At 35.5% G+C, this 21,069-nt stretch overlaps 1 protein-coding gene across 2 annotated transcripts; it reads right to left on the bottom strand.

Annotated features, from left to right (window-relative positions):
• Positions 1-6,445: 6,445 nt before the first annotated feature.
• On the bottom strand, positions 6,446-20,749 carry LOC110032587 (adenine nucleotide transporter BT1, chloroplastic/mitochondrial-like). Of its 2 annotated transcripts, none has more exons than XM_020736256.1 (4): positions 20,600-20,749; positions 19,764-20,398; positions 7,554-7,715; positions 6,446-7,137 (listed from the first exon to the last, which is right to left on the bottom strand). In XM_020736256.1, the coding sequence occupies exons 2-4, from the start codon at positions 20,343-20,345 to the stop codon at positions 6,664-6,666; spliced, it is 1,218 nt and encodes a 405-aa protein (XP_020591915.1). In that variant the 5' UTR covers positions 20,346-20,398; positions 20,600-20,749; the 3' UTR covers positions 6,446-6,663. The 2 variants fall into 2 exon arrangements, with proteins under 2 accessions (XP_020591915.1, XP_020591916.1); XM_020736257.1 differs by having other exon boundaries at positions 20,648-20,749.
• Between the last annotated feature and the right edge of the window lie 320 nt (positions 20,750-21,069).

The following is a 21,069-nucleotide window of genomic DNA, read 5'->3' as shown; positions in this document are numbered from 1 at the left end:
TGAATCTTGTCACTATGAGACAAAGGGTTGCCCCTAGATACATTATTGTTCAGACTTCACATCGATTGGTGACCAAGGGATTTTTGTTTTTTGCTTGGTTCATCAACCAAATCCAATCATACGTGTATTCCGGGCGATTGGTCCCTTAGGAACAATTGGATTTTTGTATTTTGTACAGTCACTTAGACCTCCCCGGGACGTACCCCGGCCTTAACCAATCGTGTGGGTCTTTAGGATTTCTTGTGGCCTATGTTATAGCCTCCTAAGGACTTCCTCAAGGGTTGCTCAAGCGTGCGGGTCCTCACCGCTTCATCGTCTACTAGGTACAGATCTTGTCGTCACTTATGGGGGTTGCATCCACTTAGGACCTTTGGGGGATCCCAGATGCTTTTCGTGAATCTTGTTACTGATGAGCAGGGAAAACACCTCGACCTGTGGTCTTATGAGGGTGTTTTTGTCAAGGGGTGGATTTTTTTTATCGTCTTGCAATACAGTTAGCCGGCCACCTTTCAGTCAACCTGAGATCCCTGAGTATTGGGCAAGGGTTTAAAAGCATGGCTGGTCGGGCTCTGTTTTCTGAGTATCAGGAATGTCCAATGAAGTTAATGTTTCTTCGGATAAGGGACGGTTTAACGACTGTTTGACGGTCACATCCTTTTTCTTTTTCAAGAAATCAACTAGGGAAATGTCTTACCAATGCCTCGAGTTGTCTTCATTAGGTGGATCCTCCTTAAGCGTTCAGTGAGCGGGTCCCGTTTAATGTTGTTGATTCTTCCTCCTATTTGAAGGGAGAATAAATTCTCCATGTCCTTACCTTCTCATCAAGTGTACTATTTTATGAAAATTTGGCGAGATCGGCCTACTTCCTACTCAGCTGGGATCGGGGGTGATCTTCCCTTGACGGGTGCTGATGGATCTCTGATGCCCGCACCACTTTAATTTCTTTTTACTTCGAGCTATGTGTCAAAGGAGGATTTTATCCGATTCGAGTGTCAAATGTTGTCCGAACCGAGGTGGGCATCCAACAAGGGATCCTTCCTGCAGACGAATGTAGTGGGCTTTGCAGAATGGTGGAGGTGAGACCACTATCCTGGGAGGTAATACATTTGTTCGACCTTTGCTACCAGATGTTCGAAGGTTTATGGGTCCCTAAACTCTAATATTCCAGGAGTAGGGCGTGAAACTTCCGCGAGCAATAGTTTCTCCTCTCTCTGTCTCCAATAGCTCCTTATTACAGGAGAAGTTTAGAAGAGAGCGGGAGACAGGGGAAGGCCCCAAACCTTTTTTGGTTCAGTTGCATTTTGCTTCAAATTCGTACTAGGCAAGCTCATGGATGCAAAAGATATTGGAATGAGGTCAAGTGACGAGAACGTGAAACAAAGCTGAGATTCTTGGAGAGGTGAAGCAAGATGACTTCCCGCAAGCTTTTTAGGTCGTGGGCCACCCTTCATGGTGGATGTGATGGTCCATGTGTGAAGTATTGGTCCAACGTATTCCTAGGGAGGATCACATCCGCCTGACGGTCATTTTCAGAGAGATAAAATTGTAGTGTTCTCTCTCACTGAAAGTGACAGCCCAACTGTCTTCTCATCTTCTCGATGGCAGTTGCCAGAGTTATTGCTCGAAAAATGATGTTTAAAAGAGTTGAGCTTCTAGCAACACATGTAAAGCTTCGCTTCTTTGAAGGTATTTTCTAAGTTAAAAGGTGTAAAAGGTTGTTCCTGGTATCTTTGTCATTCGGGAGTTTTTTCTATCTCTTAATTGGATTGATTTTTTTTTTAAATTTCAGACCTGATTCGTTTTCCTTGCACTTTATTTTTGTAGTTCCTTATCTGTGTTATTGTTATTTAGTTTTCGACGAGTCAATTGTGCATGTTTCATCACTCTTATTTCGAGTTTGATTGGTAAGGATACTTGTTCAGCGGGATTCGACCAGGCAAAATTCCCCGAGTCTCGAGACCACTTCGCACCTGATGCCTTCACTAAAGATGCATTAAAGGTTGCTTGATGGGATTTTTTTGTCTCTTTTTGGGAAATGAAATATTGTGATATCTCATCAATGCATTGAGTTAGCGAATTTTTGTTAGATGGACCGTCCCCCCCCCCTAACATTGGACTTGTCCTTTCTATATAAAGGGAGGAGAGGTTCACCTTGTCCTTTACTTTTCAACATGAGTGTCGGACTCGTAAGGGTGGAGAGCTATCAGACGGCTCTTTACACAATCGCTAGTGGAGGAGATCCTCTATTGATGCCTGTGTTGAGACCAGAGCCCTCATTTTAACCTTTTTCTGCAAGTCGTGCATCGAAGGGGAGGGTTTTTTTGTGGGTTGGACATTGAACATGAGTTGAGTTGAGTCAGATGCCCGAGCAAAGATCTTTCCCGTGAACGGGCGGGATGGACTTTGGAAGGGGTTCTAAACTCATCATCTCAAAAGGACAATGTGTTCGTTCAGTCGTTGCTATCAGTTGTGTGCGTTTTTTATGTCTCTTAGTGCCTCCTGCCAAGGATTCTGAGAGAAAAACATAACACCTCTGGTGGCAACGCGTTTCTGTCCCTCTCGTTCTGGCTATCTATGATCGTGTTACATAGTTAGAACCGAGCAGAAGTGTGGGCATGGATTCCTTTCACTCACGACTGCATTCTGCTTTCCAAGCTGATGCTTCAAAGCATGAATAAATTCTTAGGCCCAATTGGAAGAGACTTGAGATGGACCTCTGGGAGAGAGACGATTGTTCGAATAGTGTTTTTCCTGCCCCCTTATTTCCCATATGAACTGAGGGGAGTATGGAGGAGTTGGGCACCCCGAGTATTCACGGTGAAGGCTCTTTTTGTGTCTAGAATGCTAGTGCATTCAGTTCCTTTAGCGATATTCTATACACAAGGGAAGGTTGTTGTGAAGAGGGTGGGTCAAATTGGATTTATTTAAGAGAGCCAGTCGGATCCATCCGTCTTCTTCACCGTGATGACGCTCTCGGTAGAGGGGTATGCTTGTCTTCAAAATAACAAGGTTCTCTCTCCTTAGGTGTGTCTGTCGTTACTCATACTATGGACTGACCATCCCTTCTAAGGGTTAGTCATAGTCTAAAGAGTTGTAAAGTGTGTACATTGTACCTTAGTCAGCCGAAGTGCTTTGTATCTTCTTATTGGATTGAATAAAAATTATGTTTTACCTTATGTTCGTCTTTGCTTTTTTTTTTTTGTGTGTGTGTATATATATATATATATATACATACATATATGATGTCAAATGGTTGACCTCATGGCACTTTAATCGTTCTGACATCTCTCGCTTAGTTGACTCGATCTCATTGGTAGATGAAAACGACAGCCTAATGCATTTTCAAGTTTTTGAAAGTTGACTTGTCACTCAGTCAATCCAACCGAGTTCTCGAAGCATTAAGAGGACCGGTGGGTTGTTTGTGTAAGATCATATGAGAATACAATATTTCATTAATAAATTTTAATTACATATTGGTTGACTACACCCCCTTTTTCCTACGTATACATAAGAATTTTTTTTAAGGGAAAAATCACTTCAAATCGTCCCCGCTCCAAGTTCTTGGGAATTCTTTTTCGACGTATGTTTTGAGTCTGCAGGCTCCCAACAAAACTTTATGGTTGATTATGTACGGTCCACTGCACTATGGTCGTGATTGCTAACCACATGTACGTGAGTTGTTGTATTGATCTTCTTTAGGACTAGGTCGCTGGGGACATAGTTCTTCTCCCGAACATGTTTGTCAAAGTAGCGGATGATTCGACTCTTAATCTCCTCATGTCGGAGTGTTGTATTGGTTTGCATATCCTCTTGTATGTTCAGATGCTAACATTGCCCCCTCGATATTATCTTGCAGCCATTTGACCACTTCGTCCTTAGGGAACGAAGAGGTCGTGACGACCCTTTGGCAATGATGATCATACTCGACTGGTAGTACTACCTTCATTTTGTATGTCAGCATGATTGGGTATGGCCTGTAGCTAACGACGACATTGTGTGGATTCCCGAAGCACTGATGGTAATTGTTCTGCTCAACTTCTCTTGGCTCCTACGACCATTTTCTTTAATAGGTTTAGAATGAGCTTGTTAGCTGCCTCAGCCTGCCCGTTTGTTCTAGGGTGATGGACTGAAGCAAACTTCAGATCAATGTTGTGCTTTATGCATAAGACTTTCACCTGTTGATCCGTAAATTGGGTCCCATTATCGGTAATAATCACGAGCGGCAACCCATATCTGCAGACCATATGAAATTCCTGACTGCCTCTGTGTTGATCCAAGCAAGGGGGTTTGCTTCAACCCATTTCAAAAAATAGCGACCACCACCAGGAGGAACTTCCTAATAGTCATTCGATGCACCACTTAAATGCCACCAAATATAGGTTGCTCACAAGAAAAGTTATAGGAAAAGGACATCACTCCAATTGATGGTGCAACATATAGAAAAATACTAATCCTATTATTTGGAGCCTCGAGTTTTCAAAACCATTAATTTGTTTAAATTAATGGGAATGAAACTCGTTCAGTGACAGATTTGTTCCACTTTAACATAGAGACTACCCTTCTACAGATACTAACTAATTATCTTATTGGTATGTGCTACTCAACCTTCTGATTTATTATATTATGGACATGTTAAGCAAACATTATTTGGTTTATATTAATAGAATATTTCGATGTAATTATTGATAAACTATATGTTATTTACATAGACGTATCTGATTTATATTATTTTGTGTAATATTTTTAAATTATTTGTTATGATATTTAAATTATAGGTGAGTATAGGTGCCAATACCCATAATTGATACAAAATTTAAAATTCTTATCAATTCTAAAGGTTTAATCCCACCTACTCGCACACACACACACATAGATCCATATTTGTTTATCCATTAATTACAACAAAATCTTGCTTATTGTTGAGGAAAATAGAAAACAAAGAAGAATAGAGAATAGAGGGAGTGTAGGAAGGGAAAAAAAAACACTATAAAGCTCAATGGTTCAGTAATAGAGGGAGTGTAGGAAGAAAAAATAAACACTATAAAGCTTGATGGCTCAATAATTGAGTTATTTTAAGTTGATTAAGTGTAATCTTGATTTTCCCTCTAACTCTCTATTTATAGATGAGGTCCCTATTTGAGTGCAACAAAAAATGGCTACATAAAGAGCTAGATACAAGTGGAAATACAAAAAAATTTGAGTTTTTTTAAGTTGGTTAAGTGTAATGCTAGTTTTCCCTCTAACTCTCAATTTATAGGTGAGGCCCCTATTTGAGTGCAACAAAGAAGGCTACATAATGAGCTAGATACATGTAGAAGTGCAGATAATTTTTAGTTAATTTAAACTGGTAAGTGTAATACTTGTTTTTCTTATAACTCCCTATTCATAGGTGAGGTCCCTCTTTGAGTGCAACCAAAAAAGGCTACATAATGAGCTATATACATGCAGAAGTATAAAGCACAACCAATCGATTGCTCATTGTAAGATGCCAAAAAGCACGTAGCCTCCTGAGAACTTAGACTAGTGCTCAGCAAGCAAATTAAGAGAGAGTTGATTGTTCCTCTTGTGTAAGCCACCCACTTGCTCTTGGGCTTGAGCGACTGAGCCTGGATGGTCCAACAAATTTGGCACATACTTGGCAAGTAGGCCATGAGCCGGACGACCAAGTCTTCCTTGAACCTAGCCAACTAGTGTTCAAGCCTGACCACTAAAAACTCATTCTTTAGCTCAAGTTTCTATTGAACCTAGCTGCTAATTCAATCTCGACTTTCATATAAAGACTATACGATTTGTTGTGTTAAAATCAATTTATCGGAAAAACATGCTTTCGCAGGGTTAACATTCCTTTTTACTTGATCATTTGAGACTGAAACTGGTTGCCAATGAAGATGATACCCCAAACCATAGATTATAGTACTGGCAAGGTGAAAACATCAGCCTTAATTAATCCATTAGTTTTGGGTGGTTCCCAATTGAGCATACCAATGGTATAGATAAAATTGACAAAAATAGTCTCAGCCAATCAAAATGGATGGATCACTCCATAAGAAACGATTGCCTATTTTGATTTTGCATATTTTCAAATACTTCAACATTAATATGATAGATTCCACAATATATTTATTAAAAGAATAAATGATCTAGGAAATGACTCTCTTTTAACCAGTTAACTTTATTTTAAATAAAGAATAAAAAGTTTGAATTGCATGTAGATACTTTCATTAAACCTTCACCCAGCCAAACAAAACTGATCATTTAATTTTTCACATAAAATAATTAACATGAACTCATAATCTTTAATCTACAAGCATCCAAATGAACCCCAAGCAATTTCCAATACATCACCAGAATAATCCAAATAGAATTATACCTGCAACAACTAGAAAAAACAAAGAATGAAAGATCTTATACTACCAATAATGTACAAAATCATTTTGAATGGGTATCAAGCATTCCATTTATCTCAAAGCATTCAGCTTTCCAATTGTATGTTTCAATTAAACCAAAATTAATTAAATAAAAAAAATTAATTCAGAAATAAATAAATAAAAGGATCAGTTAAGAGTTAGAGCAGCTAACCAATTCCAACCAACACTCTGAGAAAAATCTCCCAAAACTGGCCTGAGAACTCAAAAAGATCTCAGCAATGAATGAAGAATCAAATCAGTCATCTTCCTCTTCCTCTATGAGTATCTTCTTACATGCTTCAAAGCACATGAATGAAATCCCAGCAGCAGGCACCAACTTTAAGCAGCTAGGTCCCAAACCTTTATACAGCCCCCCAACGCCTTCATTCTCAAGTATGCTACAAAGCGCATGAAGCATGTTCTTGTAAACCTGTCTGCCGCCGACCGCTCCAACTTGCATATGTTTTCTGGCAACTTCGAGGGGAAACGTAGCACTGCTCGATATTGCACCGGCCGCTGAACCAATTAGAAGGGTTGCAATATTGCCAATATCTTCTTTCTTGCTGATTTTCCTGTAAGCTTTCTTTAGCATGTCGTAGGTGAAGTAGTTCGTCGCGGCATACGGCACAACACCGATTAGACTCGGAGTGAGACCTCTGTACAGTTCCGCAGGGCCTTCCTCACGCAATATCTTGAAAAACGCATGCAGGAGGTTGTCGTAGGCATCTCTCTGCGGTTGAAAGATAGCAGGTCAAGAGAGTAAAAATACTATTAAATCGTAAATTTTCATGGGGGCATTTAAATGTATTTACATATCTAACTTTCAAACTCTAACTTTTACATTTATATCACCCAAATCTTTCATATCACATCAAAATATGACCATCTTCATTTAAAAAAAATGAAATGCACCTTTTCATGCATAGGTAAGTTGTTATGCAAGTAAAAAATCGAAGTTGGTGTTAGATATGTATATACATAGGAATTGAGTGGTATGTATGTAGATATTCAATTTTCATGATCATAGAATCTTAATTTTTAGTAAAATAGCTCAAGAAGTTATAGTTTGAGATAAAGCACCCAACCACTACACCAAATAAGTTACAATTTTGTTGTAGACAATTTTGAACTAAAGCAATGAATTACCTCTATGGTTAGTCTAGTCTTGAGCAGCTCTAGAGGATATGTGCATAGAGTTGAACTAATTCCAGCACATGCTCCAGCAACCAAAGATGGAGGTACATGAAGTTTAGGTTGCTCCTTGGATTTTGGTGTTAGTATTTTCTTTACTGTATCATAAGCAAATAACTGCAACAAATATATTAAGATGACAAGATAAATATTATAATCTCAAAAAGATTGAATTTGCTAGCTAATTGTATTTGTAAATCAAGCAAGGGTTCATGAGCTAAAATATGACACATCAATCAAATTCACGAAAAAGGACAGGTACAACTGTTGCGTGCTTTGAGGATCCTATCAAATATTAAATGTGAAGCGCATTTGCCAAATTAAGAGAGTATGCATCAAAAGAAATAATAGCTGTGGTTAGATCAATATGACAGAGTGGTTTGAGAGTTTTTCTCTCCCCCTCACCAACCAAAATTTGAGCATATATAACTTTACATTTGTCAGAAATTTATGATATATTTTGTATGAGAACAAAGCTGCTATTATTATTAGACGTCCTTTATTTCAGACGTCACATGCTATTTCTCAATGTAAATAAATTATTAGACATTCAAAGTATAATCGTTACATAAAAATGTAATGTGAATGTTTAATAATATTATGTAAAAGTTTAGTTATATTGTCTAGTAATTTAGCTGAATAGAGAGATAACAAGGGATGCATAAAATTATAACTAGAGACGTGTAATAAGAATTATCACAGTCTAATATGAAACATACCAGATATCCTAACAGTTTATTTTGATACTGGAACTAATTGGGATGTGGAGAAATACAAACGAAGTAAGCTTTTATTAGTATAAAAATAGAAGCACAACTCGGCTCAACAAAAGGGAAATTCATAATAGGCGAATCACTAGCTAGAGCTATAGGAAAAGACTCAAAAGTGGTAGCGTTGTCGGCGGGGTGAGCGGTCGTTGGGTAGGTAGGGAATTATGTAGGGTTGGTTGTAAGTGAGTTGGATGGCAAGGACATGGATGAAGTAGATGTAGCAGTAGAGTGGTGGACGAATGTGGGGATGGTAGGTGACTAGTGGAGTGGTAGGAAAAATGGATTGGTGAGAAGTAGCAAAGGAGTTTGAAGTTTAAAACACCACCTCGAAGCAGGATACAACCAAAACATCACTTGTCGGTTATAGCTTTAATGAGAGGGAAGAGACTCCACATATGAGATTTAGTAGACAACTCCAGTAGAACTTGTCCCCCGCATACACCGGGGACAGCTATTTGTAGCCTTCTAGTTCTACACAAGAGGAAGAAGAGTGGGGTGGTAAGAAGAATCCAGAAGAAAGACTTTTCTAGAAGAAGGCAAGTGTTGAAGGTGCATGAAGCAACCCTGGATCCCGAAGATTCATGACCCAATCCCTATTCCATAAGCGGGATTGCAATCCACGACCCGAACTCCTGCATTCGCGCGTTTAAGGGCAACCAACGTCGCTTCGTGCTGCCTCGCGAGGTTTTGCAGGGCTTTGGCCCCGCTATTTTGAAGTGCCCCGCTCGAAGCGTTGTTCTGCACCCTAATTCCAGCGCTGTTAAGCACCTGCATCAGTCTCTTGGGGTTTGGGAAGCTTCAACCTCATTTGTCGAAGCTCAAGGCTCTTCGGAGTATGGTCGGCGACGTTGAACATGACTGAAATGTTGTCGTCCCCAGTCAGGTCAATCTTATAAGCATTTTTGTTCAGCTTCTGAAGTACTCTAAAAGGTTCATCTGCTCTCGACTTCCCGAATGATCCTGCGGGAAATCTCTCCTTTTTAAACAGGATCCATATGAGGTGCTTGGTATTTTCGATTTTTCTTAGCAATTTCCTTACCAACTTCTAGGTCTTGTGAACTCGTTCTGTGGCATCCTTGCTGATTTTTGGAGATGGCAGGAGTAGCATCGATTCAAGTGGCGTGAGCGGATTACACCCGACACAAACTCGAAGGGGGTTCTTCCTGTAGTTTGATTGATAGATCGGTTATAAGCGATTTCAACTTGGGCTAGGATGAGATCCAACCGCTTAATACCGCTTCACAATCTCCTTGAATTACAGATCAGCGATGTGAGAGACATCAAGTGTCCGGCGACAGGGCACAAAGTGGGTCACCTTGGAGAATCTGTCTACTACAACCATTACAGAATTCTTGTTTCTTTGAGTACTTGGAAGTCCTAGCATGAAATCCACATTGACATCCACCCATGGTGCCTCTGGTACTGGAAGTGATGTGAATAATCCGGTGTTCTAAACTCTTGTCTTTGCCAGATTACAAATCTTGTATTGCTTAACACGTCGTTCGACATCTCTTGCCAGTTTTGGCCAAAAAAAAAGCTCTCTTACGAGGGTGAGGGACTTGACCCTGCCGAAATGACATAGTCCTCCATTGTGGCCTTGCTGGATAATGGCCTCCTTTAATGAACACCGAGGAATGCACAACTTACCCGATGGATAGATATCCATATGTGTGGTAATATTGCCCTGTTGGCTTCTCTTGACATTGCTCCAATATGTTCTTGAAATCTTCATTTATTTCATATAGATCATTTATGACCTCAAAGCCCACAACTTTGCCTGCATGGATGCTATCAATAGGTGTTCACGACCCAGTGCATCTGCCACACAGTTCTAGCTTCCCGCCTTGTACAACTGCTATTTGGGTTCCCCGAAGGGGGGCACTCGAAACCGCGGGGCCGAAGCCTCGCGAAAACTCGTGAAGCCGAGCGAGGTCTCGCAGTTCCGGGAAGACGAGAGAACCCACGGTAGGGAGAAATCGCAAATTCTCCCAATCCAACGAGGCTATTCACACCAAATCTTTTCTGGGAAGTAATTTCTGGATTCCTCCTAGCTTTCAACCTATCTCTTTTGTGTAGAAGTTTCTCCTAACCAATAAATAGTTGTCTTTGTTTATGTAGGAATCAGATTTGAGTTGTGTTTGAGTTAGCTTCAGTATTTGAGGTGGCGGTTGTATCCCCCCTTTCTACCCTTTCCAAATCTTCTCCTCTCCACTTATCGACAGCCGAACTCACCCACCATCATTTCGACATTCAACTGTTTCCCCTTCTTGCAAATCATTATTGTTGCCCCACCTACATAACTCTTTTCAAACCCCTCCCAATTACCACACTACCGCTGCCGACCACCTACAACCCTTCCACTTGTTGTTTCTATAGTTTTGCATCTTCCCTTCGATACTAACCGCTTTCCGTGACTACTGACATTCCACATAATCATTCATATTCCTCTAGCCGAACTCCGTCACCCATTGGGTTACATTTAGGGGGGGTGCTTGTGTTGTCTTATGTTTTGTGTTGTCATTTCTATTTGAGTCATGTTGTAATCTTATTTTAATATTAATGAAAGATTACTTTTTGAGTTCTCACTTTTTGAGTTCTCATTGAGTTCTCACTATTTTTCCTACTAGTTTCGGTATCATTTTTTATATAGCAATATAAACAATAAAGCCATTGAACCAAAATCGGCATATTTTTGTTAAACTCATCAAAGTTGAATTCTTAGATCATACTATACTTTCACAATCACGCAACTAAGAAAAAAAACAAAACAAAAGCAAGAAAACAGCACCTTGTGAGAGAATTATTTTACAACGTCAAATCATTGTTAAGGGCATGCAACCACAAGTGTGCAAAGAAGATCAAGGCAAATGCAAAATTCTCATCTCTATGCCAAACTTTAGAAGTTGGAATTAGCCAATCTAAACTCAAATTAAAGTATTTCAATTTCGACTTGAAACAAATTTGAGTTGAATCAAAATTGATAGACTTTTGGAATGAGTTCTGAGTTGAATTGAGTAAACTCCAATAATTATAAAAAATAATTTTAATCTCTAATTAAAATTACTATACATAAAAGCATTCAAATTTTTATTTACAAATGTGTATTAAAAAATAAATTAAACATAAATGCTTGCATATATATATATATATATATATATATATATATATAATAATGCTCACACAGGCTGACGAGGAATACTCTAAAACAATGTCCGCAGTCCAAACATAATCAGAACCCTCATCATGATATCAGCATTGAAGGCCTAGGAGAAATGCAACGTATGCAGCCACAGCTCTATTTTAACTTTAAAGAGTCCTAAAAATAAAACAACAGACACCTCATGAACAACAACCATCCAAATGACATGAAAGCAACCAAGAAAACTGGCAAGAGGGTGGCTAAGAGAATTCTACACGAGAAAAGATGGTAAGAAAGGGAAACGATGTGATTCTAGGAGCTAAAAGCAGTTTAGTAGAGCAGGGTGGGCAGCAGTTAGAAGCCTCATAGGCATGATTTTGGAAAAATAAATACTGACAATAAAGGGATCGTGTGAAAAGAAGAAGAGAAGGTGGGTTGAGTACCGTGAAAAACATAATGAAGGAGAAGCATCAGAAACAAGGAAGAGTAAAAAATAACTATTAAACACATAGTTTAAAGGTCATAGAGGGAAGTTTTTTGTCTCAGGTTTCCATGAGGCTTTTAGGAGATGGTCTTCCACGATAGATGCAAGTTTTTCCACATAACTTATTTAAAATATTTAGAAACCAAATTATGGGAGAAGTATTATTCATATTGTTATATGCTAAAATATGATGACACTAGAAAAATTGACCCCAGCGATATAAGACCCAATAGAGATGAGAAAAAAAAATTTTTTTGACCCAAATCCAGCTTGCTCCAACAAAACTAATTTGAACCCCACTCGAATAGTCAGTTTAAAATAAGTCATACCAACTATTCGGGTCAAGATTAAGTTAAATTCAAGTCAAATTGCAGTTGGTGGATTAGCTCGAATCTAACCTAAAAATTAAGTCGGGATTCTAGGCCCAATTTAACCAAAAAAGTTCATTGGCTCGGCTCAAGCCAAGATTTTTCAAGTAGTTTTAGGACGAGTTATCTGGTAGAATCATTTTTTGACGGCTTTAGTTTCAAGGGATAACCTTAGTAATGGCGTTGGAGTGCATTGAAAGGTAAGTTGGTAAGAAAATAGTGAAATGCAAGGAGCCTCTGGTTCAATTAGGTCTAGGCAACAATAAATGGAATCAATTAATGGATGACAGAAGATGGGCAACAATACACATTGGTCAATATTAGTGTCGATCGATGACAATGGGCGATGGTTCGTTAAATTTTCTTCCACAAATTAAATTCACACTACTAAATTTTCTTGCATAAATGTGAAACTCATCTTGACTTTATACACCTTATGACCTAGCATAATTGTACTTATATTAGAAAAATGACTATGAATTTATAAACTAATATGTATGCATTAAATTCATAAAAATTTCAAGTTAAGTTTCATCAACATATCTCACATGAATAAAACTTTATCGTAATATTAATTTGTTTGATTTATGTAAATGTATATTTATTCCCCTCATAAACTGTCAAGTATTTATGTTAGAAAAACTAGCATGTATAGATTAAAATATTATGAAGTTCAAATAAGGGTGCCTTTGGAGCGCCGTTTTCGCCACTTCTAGTCCCCAAAATGTCAAACGACGTGTTCGTCGGCCCATTTCTTGCGTACGTTCAGGCAGAGTCCGGATGCGGAAAGGCAAAGGCCGAAACGACGGAGTGCGTTCCGTGGTTTGAGCTCTGTTCGACTTCAAAATCTTGTCGTTGCCCCTCTATAATATATGAAATTCCTCCCAATGTTACAGCAAATACCCCTCCTCATTTTCTTCTCCCATTCTCGGTCGTTCTGTGTCTTTAGGGCAAAAACCTGGCTCCCTTCTCCCTCCCTCTGTTCTCGGTGTCGTCGACACTCGCTGTTATCTCTATAATATCTCTCAATCTCCTTTGTTCTCTATGGTGATGGTTTGATGATTTGCGTTTTGTCATTTTTTCATTTGTGTGTTTTGATGGTTTGATTGTTTAAGTTTTATAATTTTCTCGGTTCACCAGTTGATGGTTTGATGATTTTTGTTTTACCATTTTTTTCTCCTATGATTCTCTCTGTTTTCCTGAGAAATTGCATTGATACGATGAAAAATCTGAAAGTTTAACTGGTAGATAAGTTAAATAAGTTGCATTACAGTAATTGTATTACATTGTTTCTGCTTCAATTTTGCCACTGTTGATTTATTTGAGATAACCATATTTTCCTTTTGTTATCTCTGATTTCCTACAAAGTTGCATTGACCCGATGAAAATCTGAAAGATCAACTATTAGATAAATTAAATAAGTTGCATTACAATAATTGCATTTGATTGCCTCATAATTATGACCATTGTTGGTTTTCTTAATAAATTAAACATGGGGAATGTTTTTTAGCTCATGCAAATATAAAGTTTAAATGTTAAAAAGTTAATAGATTTCACTTTCGTCTTGTTCAATAAAGAAAAATAATTTATGAATGTATATGAACACTATTGTTTATTTTGAAATATTATTTTGAAGCTATGTTAAATATTAAAGTTCTGATGTTAGATAAGTAATTTTGTTTCACTTATATCTGCCTCTGTGAAAAAATATTTTCTGGAGAGAATTATGACCACTATTGGTTTTTTTAGAGAAATATACATGGAAATTTGCTTTGAGTTCATATAAACATGAAGCTTAGATGTTAGATAAGTTATTTCATTTCATTTGTCTCTTCTTCAATCTAGAAAAACATTTTCGAGAGAGAATTATGGACATTGTTGGTTTTTTTAAAAAAAATTATACATAAAAAATTTATTTGATCTAATGCAAACATAAAGTATAGATGATAGATAAGTTACTACCGTTCACTTTCCTTTTGTTCAATGAGGAAAAGTAATTTATGGATAGATATATGACAAGTGTCATTTATGTTGAAAACTTATTTTGAAGTTATATTAAATATTAAAGTTATAATGTTAAATAAGTAATTTTGTTTCACTTACATCTGCTTCAATGTAGAATAACATTTTTCTGTAGAGAAATTTGATCACTGTTTATTATTTTTTTGAAAAATATATACGAGAAATTGCTTTGAGCCCATGTAAACATGAAACATAGATTTCAGACAAGTTTTTTCATTTTATGTGTCTCTTCTTCAATCTAAAAAAATATTTTCTAAAAAAAATATGGTCACAGTTAGTTCGTTTAAAAAATATACATAAAAAATTCCTTTGATCTGACGCAAATATGAAATTTAGATGTTATTTAAGTTTTTTTTCACTTTCCTCTTGTTCAATAGAAAAAGTTATTCATAGAAAGATATATATGAGCACTTTTATTTATTTTGAAAAATTATTTTGAATCTATGCTAAATATTAAAGTTCTGATGTTAGATGAGTAATTTTATTTCTATTACATTTGCTTCAATGTGGAAAAGCATTTTCTGTAGAGAACTATAATAATTGTTTGTTTTATTTTTTGAAAAAATATGCATGGGAGATTACTTTGAGCCTATGTAAACATGAAACTTAGATGTTGGATAAATTATTTTGTTTCACTTGTCTTTTCTTTAATCTAAAAAAATATTTTTGGAGAAAATTATGAGCACTGTTGGTTTGTTTAAAAAATTATACATGGAAAATTCCTTTGATATGATGCAAACGTTAAGCTTAGATGCTATATTTGTTATTTCCTTTCAATTTCCTCTTGTTCAATAAGGAAAATATATTCATGAATAGAATATATATGAGCATTGTTGTTAATTTTGAATAATTAATTTTGAAGCTACGTTAAATATTAAAGTTTTGATGTTAGATGAGTAATTTTGTTTCACTTACATCCACTACAATGTAAAAAAACACTTTCCGTAGAATTATGATCATTATTAGATTTTCTGAAAAAATATATATGAGAAATTAAATTGAGTCAATGTAAACATGAAGCTTAGATGTTAAATAAGTTATTTCAATTCACTTGTCTCTTCTTCAGTCTGAAAAAAATATTTTATATAAGAAATTATGAGCATTTTCGTTTGTTTGAAAAATTATACATGAGAAATTCATTTGCTCTAACCAACAGTGCTCATAATTTTCGTCAAAAAATATTTTCTAGATTGAAAAAGAGACGAGTGAAATGAAATAACTTATCTAACATTTAAGTTTCATGTTTAGATGAGCTCAAAACAATTTTTCATATATATTTTTCCAAAGAAAACCAACAATGAACATAATTTTCTACAGAAAATACTTTTCCACATGAAGCAGATATAAGTAAAACAAAATTACTCATCTAACATCATAATTTTAATATTTAACATAACTTCAAAATAAATAACAGTACTCACAATATATATATATATATATATCAATGAATAACTTTTCTCTGATTGAATAAGAAGAAAGTGAAAGAAAATAATTAATCAGCATCTAAACTTCGTGTTTGCATCAGATCAAAAAAATTTCTCATGTTTTCTCTCCGGAAAATATTTTTCTAGATTGAAAAAGAGTACAGAAAAGAAATAAATAACTTAATATTTAGATGGGCTTAAAGTAATCTTTCATGCATATTTTTCCTTAAGAACTAACAGTGATTATAATTCTCTACAGAAAATGTTTTTCCATATTGAAACAGACGTAAGAAAAATATAATTATTTATCTAACGTCAAAACTTTAATATTAAAATTGCTTCAAAATAATTTTTTAAAATAAATAACAGTGCTCATATATCTATCCATGAATAACTTTTTTTTATTGAACAAAAAAAAAAGGAAATAACTTATTTAGTATATAAACTTCATATTTGCATTTGATTAAAGAAATTTTTAATGTAATTTTTTAAACAAAACAACAGTGCTCATAATTCTCTCCAAAAAATATTTCTACAGATTGAAGAAGAGGCAAGTGAAATGAAATAACTTAATTAATATCTATGTTTCATGTTTATATGGGCTCAATGTAATTTCTCATATATATTTTTCCAAAAAAATCAACAATGATTATAAGTCCCTATAGAAAATAACTTTCCACGTTGAAGCATGATGTAAGTAAAACAAAATTATTTATCTAACATCAGAACATTAATATTTAACATGGCCTCAAAACAATTTTTTAAAATAAATAAGAGTGCTCCTATATTTATCCATGAATTACTTTTCTTCATCGAACAAAGGAGAAGTGAAAGGTAATAACTTATCTAGAATCTAAACTTCATAATTGCATATGCTAAGAAAAATTTCTCGTGTATGAATTTTAAAAAAAACCAATTGTGCTCATAATTCTCTCCATAAAATGTTTTCTAGATTTAAGAAGAGGTAAGTGAAATAAAATAGCTTATCTAACTTTTAAGCTCCGTGTACATGGCTCAAATTAACTTCATATGTGTATTTATTCAAAAAATCAACAGTGATCATAATTTTATCCAAAAAATAATTTTTACATTGAGGTAGATGTAAATGGAAATAAATTACTTGTCTAACATCTAAACTTTAATATTTAACATAACTTCAAAATAATTTTTCAAGATAAACAACAGTACTCATATCAATCAATAAATTACTTTTTTTAGTCAACAAGGGGAAAGTTAAAGATAATAACTTGTCTAAAATCAAAATTTCATGTTTGCATCAGCTCAAAGGTATTTCCCATACATATTTTCTTAAAAAAAAAACCCAATAGTGCCCATAATATAGAGGCAATCAAATGCAATTATTGTAATGCAACTTATAAAACTTGTTTAGCAGTTGAGCTTTTATATTTCCATCGGGTCAATGTAATTTCTCAGGAAAATAAAGAGAACAAAAGGAAAATATGATTATCTCAAATGAACAAATAGTAACAAAACTTAAGTTGAGGCAATGAAATGTAATTATTGTAATGCAAAATATTTAACTTATCCATCAACTGAATTTCCAAATTTTCATCGGGTCGATGAATTTTTTTAGAAAAACAGAGAGAACAAAAGAAAAAAAATGATAAAATAGCAGGCAAACCGAAAAGATGATAAAATGCAAACAATCAAATCATCAAACCACCCAAACAAGAAAATGACAAAACGCAAATCATCAAACCACCACCACAGAGAACCAAGGAGATGGAGAGATACGTATAAAGATTGGAAGCAAGAGTCGGCGGCACCGAGAGCGAACAAAAGGGAAAAGGAAGTTGAGTTTCTTCCCTAAAGACAGAACAACCAAGAATGGGGGAAAAAAGCGATTAGGGGTATTTACGGGGACACATGGAGGAATTTTAGAAATTGTAGAGAGGCAACGATGATATTTCGAAGTCGAAATGGAGCTCAAACCTGGAAATTCGGATAATTTTATATTTGGTAAAGTTTGGAACATGAATTCATTATTTTGGGGAGAATTTCACAATGAAATTTTATTGAACAACAAGCCCTTCCCTCAAAGCCCTGAGAAAAATAGTTCCCCCTTGACCATAGTTTTATGCATCAATAAAGTTGGCATGTCATTTGAGATGAAATATATTGAAGATTTTAGCTCAAGTTTTTCAAAAATATGTACTTATCATCTCCATAAGCTTCTTTAGCGCCTCAAATTGCCAAAATTAAGTCTAACACATCAAAAAATGTGATGGGTCAAAAATCACTAGTAAAACGACATAAGGCTAACAATAAGCTAGAATGGTCACAAGCAAGCATAGGCCACCTCACACTGGACTTTGTAATGTCACATAAGTTATTTTCTATTTTTAATGCTACTTTCAATTCAAATTTTAATTTTAAAAATCCTTCTAGATAAGGTAGTTAAGATTATCATGGCTATGAAAATTTTGAAAATATATTTACTTGATAAATTCTGAAAGGTAAAAAACACAAGCCTAGCCAGTTGAAGTAGTTTCATTAAATAAAATATTACATAAATTTGTTCTTCGCCGCATGTTAACAAGGTAGGATTGCAAAGCTTCAAATGCATGAGATGTTCTTGTTTTATTTAACAGAGATAATTTGAATTCAAATGTGGCGGAGTTAATAAGTGGATTCTAATAGATCATCGGCATTGACTTTGGTCGATGATAGATGGATGACAGCAGGCATTCATGTCAATAACGGTAGGAAATAGTAGATAGCAAACAATAATCAACTATGAATAATTGATAGCAAGCAATGGCAGATGATTGATGGAAGATATCGGCATCATTAAATAGCAAATGCTGGTGCTAGCCATTAGTAAGCAGCGATGAAAGATGAGCACTAACAAGCAACAAAGAAAGTGAGACAGTAAATATCATTGTCAGTCAACAATAGGCAATAGTTAATAGCGAGCAACTCAAGGCACATGTCTACATCAATCAATAACAACCAATGGTAAAAAACATGCAAAAACAGACAAACGATAGTGAATGATAATAGTCAAATGTCAACAAGAGACAAGGATGTGTCTTTTGAATTCTTTACAAAGCCCAAAACTTTCTTTTTGAAAATCTCAACTTTAATGTGTAGAAACATGAACACTTTATAAATTTATAGAGATGCATTTTTATCATTTCTATCAGAACCTTGGGCACTCTATCGGATTATCTAGTCTCTATCTATCATTCTATATATTATGGATATCTCGGTGCCTTAATAAGTGAATTAAAAGATTTTGAACTAGTTGGATTCATCGTTTATTTTGACTATAAATATGAAAATCTTGGAAGGCAATTAAACCCAAATGGCCTCAAAAAGGTTTAGTACTTAATTAAAGATCAAATGGGTCTTGACTAGAAGTTTGCTGAAAAAAAGTTTGAAAAAACACAGTCAATTTTGGAACTTTATGGTTCAATCATTTGTTCTTTAAAATATGAAAATTTGCTTAAAAGTATGATAACATCCAAACTTAAATTGAATAATAATAACATTTGTGTTAGATGAAACATCTACCATATGTTTTTCCCTCATTACCACAAAACTTGCTTTAATGTCGCTTAAATGCTCCAATTAAAGTAATAGTCATTTTAAAAAAATTATATTGTATCATTGCCAGATAAAATTCTTGAATAAAAAAAAAGAAAAGGGAAAGCACAATCAATAAATTGCAATAAGTTAAAGAACAGAATAAACTCAACATGCACCCAAGTTAAAAATATTTAGAATTTAACTCCACCTTCAACAAGTTCTCAAAAAACTAGCATTTAAACACCAAATAAAGAACAACAAACATACACATATTTTTCTACAAATATACCACATGCTTGTGCCATAAGAAGTAGAATGATTAACAAAAAGCAGGCCAAATAAAAAAAATGGGAAGACAAAAAAAACAAGATAAACAAATACATGAACATCAAAAAATCAGTTTTACCTCTATGGCCTTGCTTGGAGCAACTCGAATAACATTAACAAAATTTCCACGAAACAAACCCTTCCATCCTTCATTCCTTAAAATACTTTGGAAAACTTCAATAGTCGAGTTGCCATTACTCCCTACCATCAAGTGAGTTCTGATTGTCTCCAAGGGGGCAACCATAGTTCGGGAAACAGCCCCTGCAACTCCCCCACTAATAAAGCTCCTAAGAGAAGGATCCCGCACTTTAACTCTGATTTTGAGGACATCCTTCTCCTTGATCTTTGCCTTAGTTACCACAGCACCGTCAGCTGCACCGAATACTGTGTCTTGTTGCTCGAGAGGAATCCTACAATTCAAAGGAGGAGGAGCTGCGTACTTGGGAAAGGGATCAGAAAATGGAATTCCCACACTATTATTACTAGAGTTTGACGGGCTTGAAGAAATACCAAATCCTGAACCGGTGTGACCAATACTCGCAAACAATCCACCATTAGGGTAAAAGCAGTCCTCAATGCACCAAGAAAGGTTCAAGCCAGTGAAGGGGAGTGGAAACCGATCCCTTTCATTTTCAATGGCATGCAAACATCTGCCGGCCATAACCCAGACTCCGGATAAAACCTCCAACAACAATGGCGGAAGGGATTGAAAAACTATAAAATTTCGAAAATCGAACTGAACTAAGACGATGAAAATAGAACTAAATCAAGGGGCAACATTGCTTATGCTTGAAGATTCTTAAATTTAAAGCAGACATATTCTCGTTATAATTGCATTCACTTGCAGGGACAAAAAAAAAAAATTGAATTTTCTATCTAGGAATCATGAAAAGTAAGGTAAATAAGCAAAGATACCGCTTGAAATCAACGCAATGGAGATCGAAAAAAGCAAGGCTTCCCAACCTGAAACCTGGAGCAACTGGAACGACAAGCAGCCGCCGAGATACAGACAGAGCAGGATCTTTAAGGTTTACATCACAGAGGACTTGCCAAATTTATCTGCGCTATAATTCTCGTTAGGTTAAGTAGGTATGGATCAGCATTGTAATTTTTTTTTGTAATTTTGTGATTTTGACTTTCTTAAAATTCCCGTTGCGATTTTTGCTTCTCATTTCTCTTACAATTCGATTTACAGTAAAACATAATGTTCTTATATTTAAACCTAGAATTCATTTAAGTGAAAAAATAGGTGTCTTATTTTTACTCTTAATTTTAGCATTTATCCATCTTATTGCGGGATGGAAATTAAATCATGAATGTGGAGAAAAGATTGCGTCCGGACGAAGGGACGCGATGCACGGGAAGATTGGTCTTTTTTTTCCTTC

This window comes from Phalaenopsis equestris, unplaced genomic scaffold, assembly GCF_001263595.1.
Source record: "Phalaenopsis equestris unplaced genomic scaffold, ASM126359v1 Scaffold000977, whole genome shotgun sequence".
Lineage (NCBI taxonomy): Eukaryota > Viridiplantae > Streptophyta > Magnoliopsida > Asparagales > Orchidaceae > Phalaenopsis > Phalaenopsis equestris.
This window is presented reverse-complemented; position numbering and strand designations above follow the sequence as displayed.

Coding starts and splice junctions, on each gene's coding strand:
- LOC110032587 (XM_020736256.1), bottom strand. CDS start 20,345: ATGGCCGGCAGATGTTTGCATGCCATTGAAAATGAAAGGGATCGGTTT. Junction 7,716..19,763: donor CTCCAAGCAAGGCCATAGAG/GTAAAACTGATT, acceptor TATTTGTTGCAG/TTATTTGCTTATGATACAGT. Junction 7,138..7,553: donor AGACTAGACTAACCATAGAG/GTAATTCATTGC, acceptor TTTCAACCGCAG/AGAGATGCCTACGACAACCT.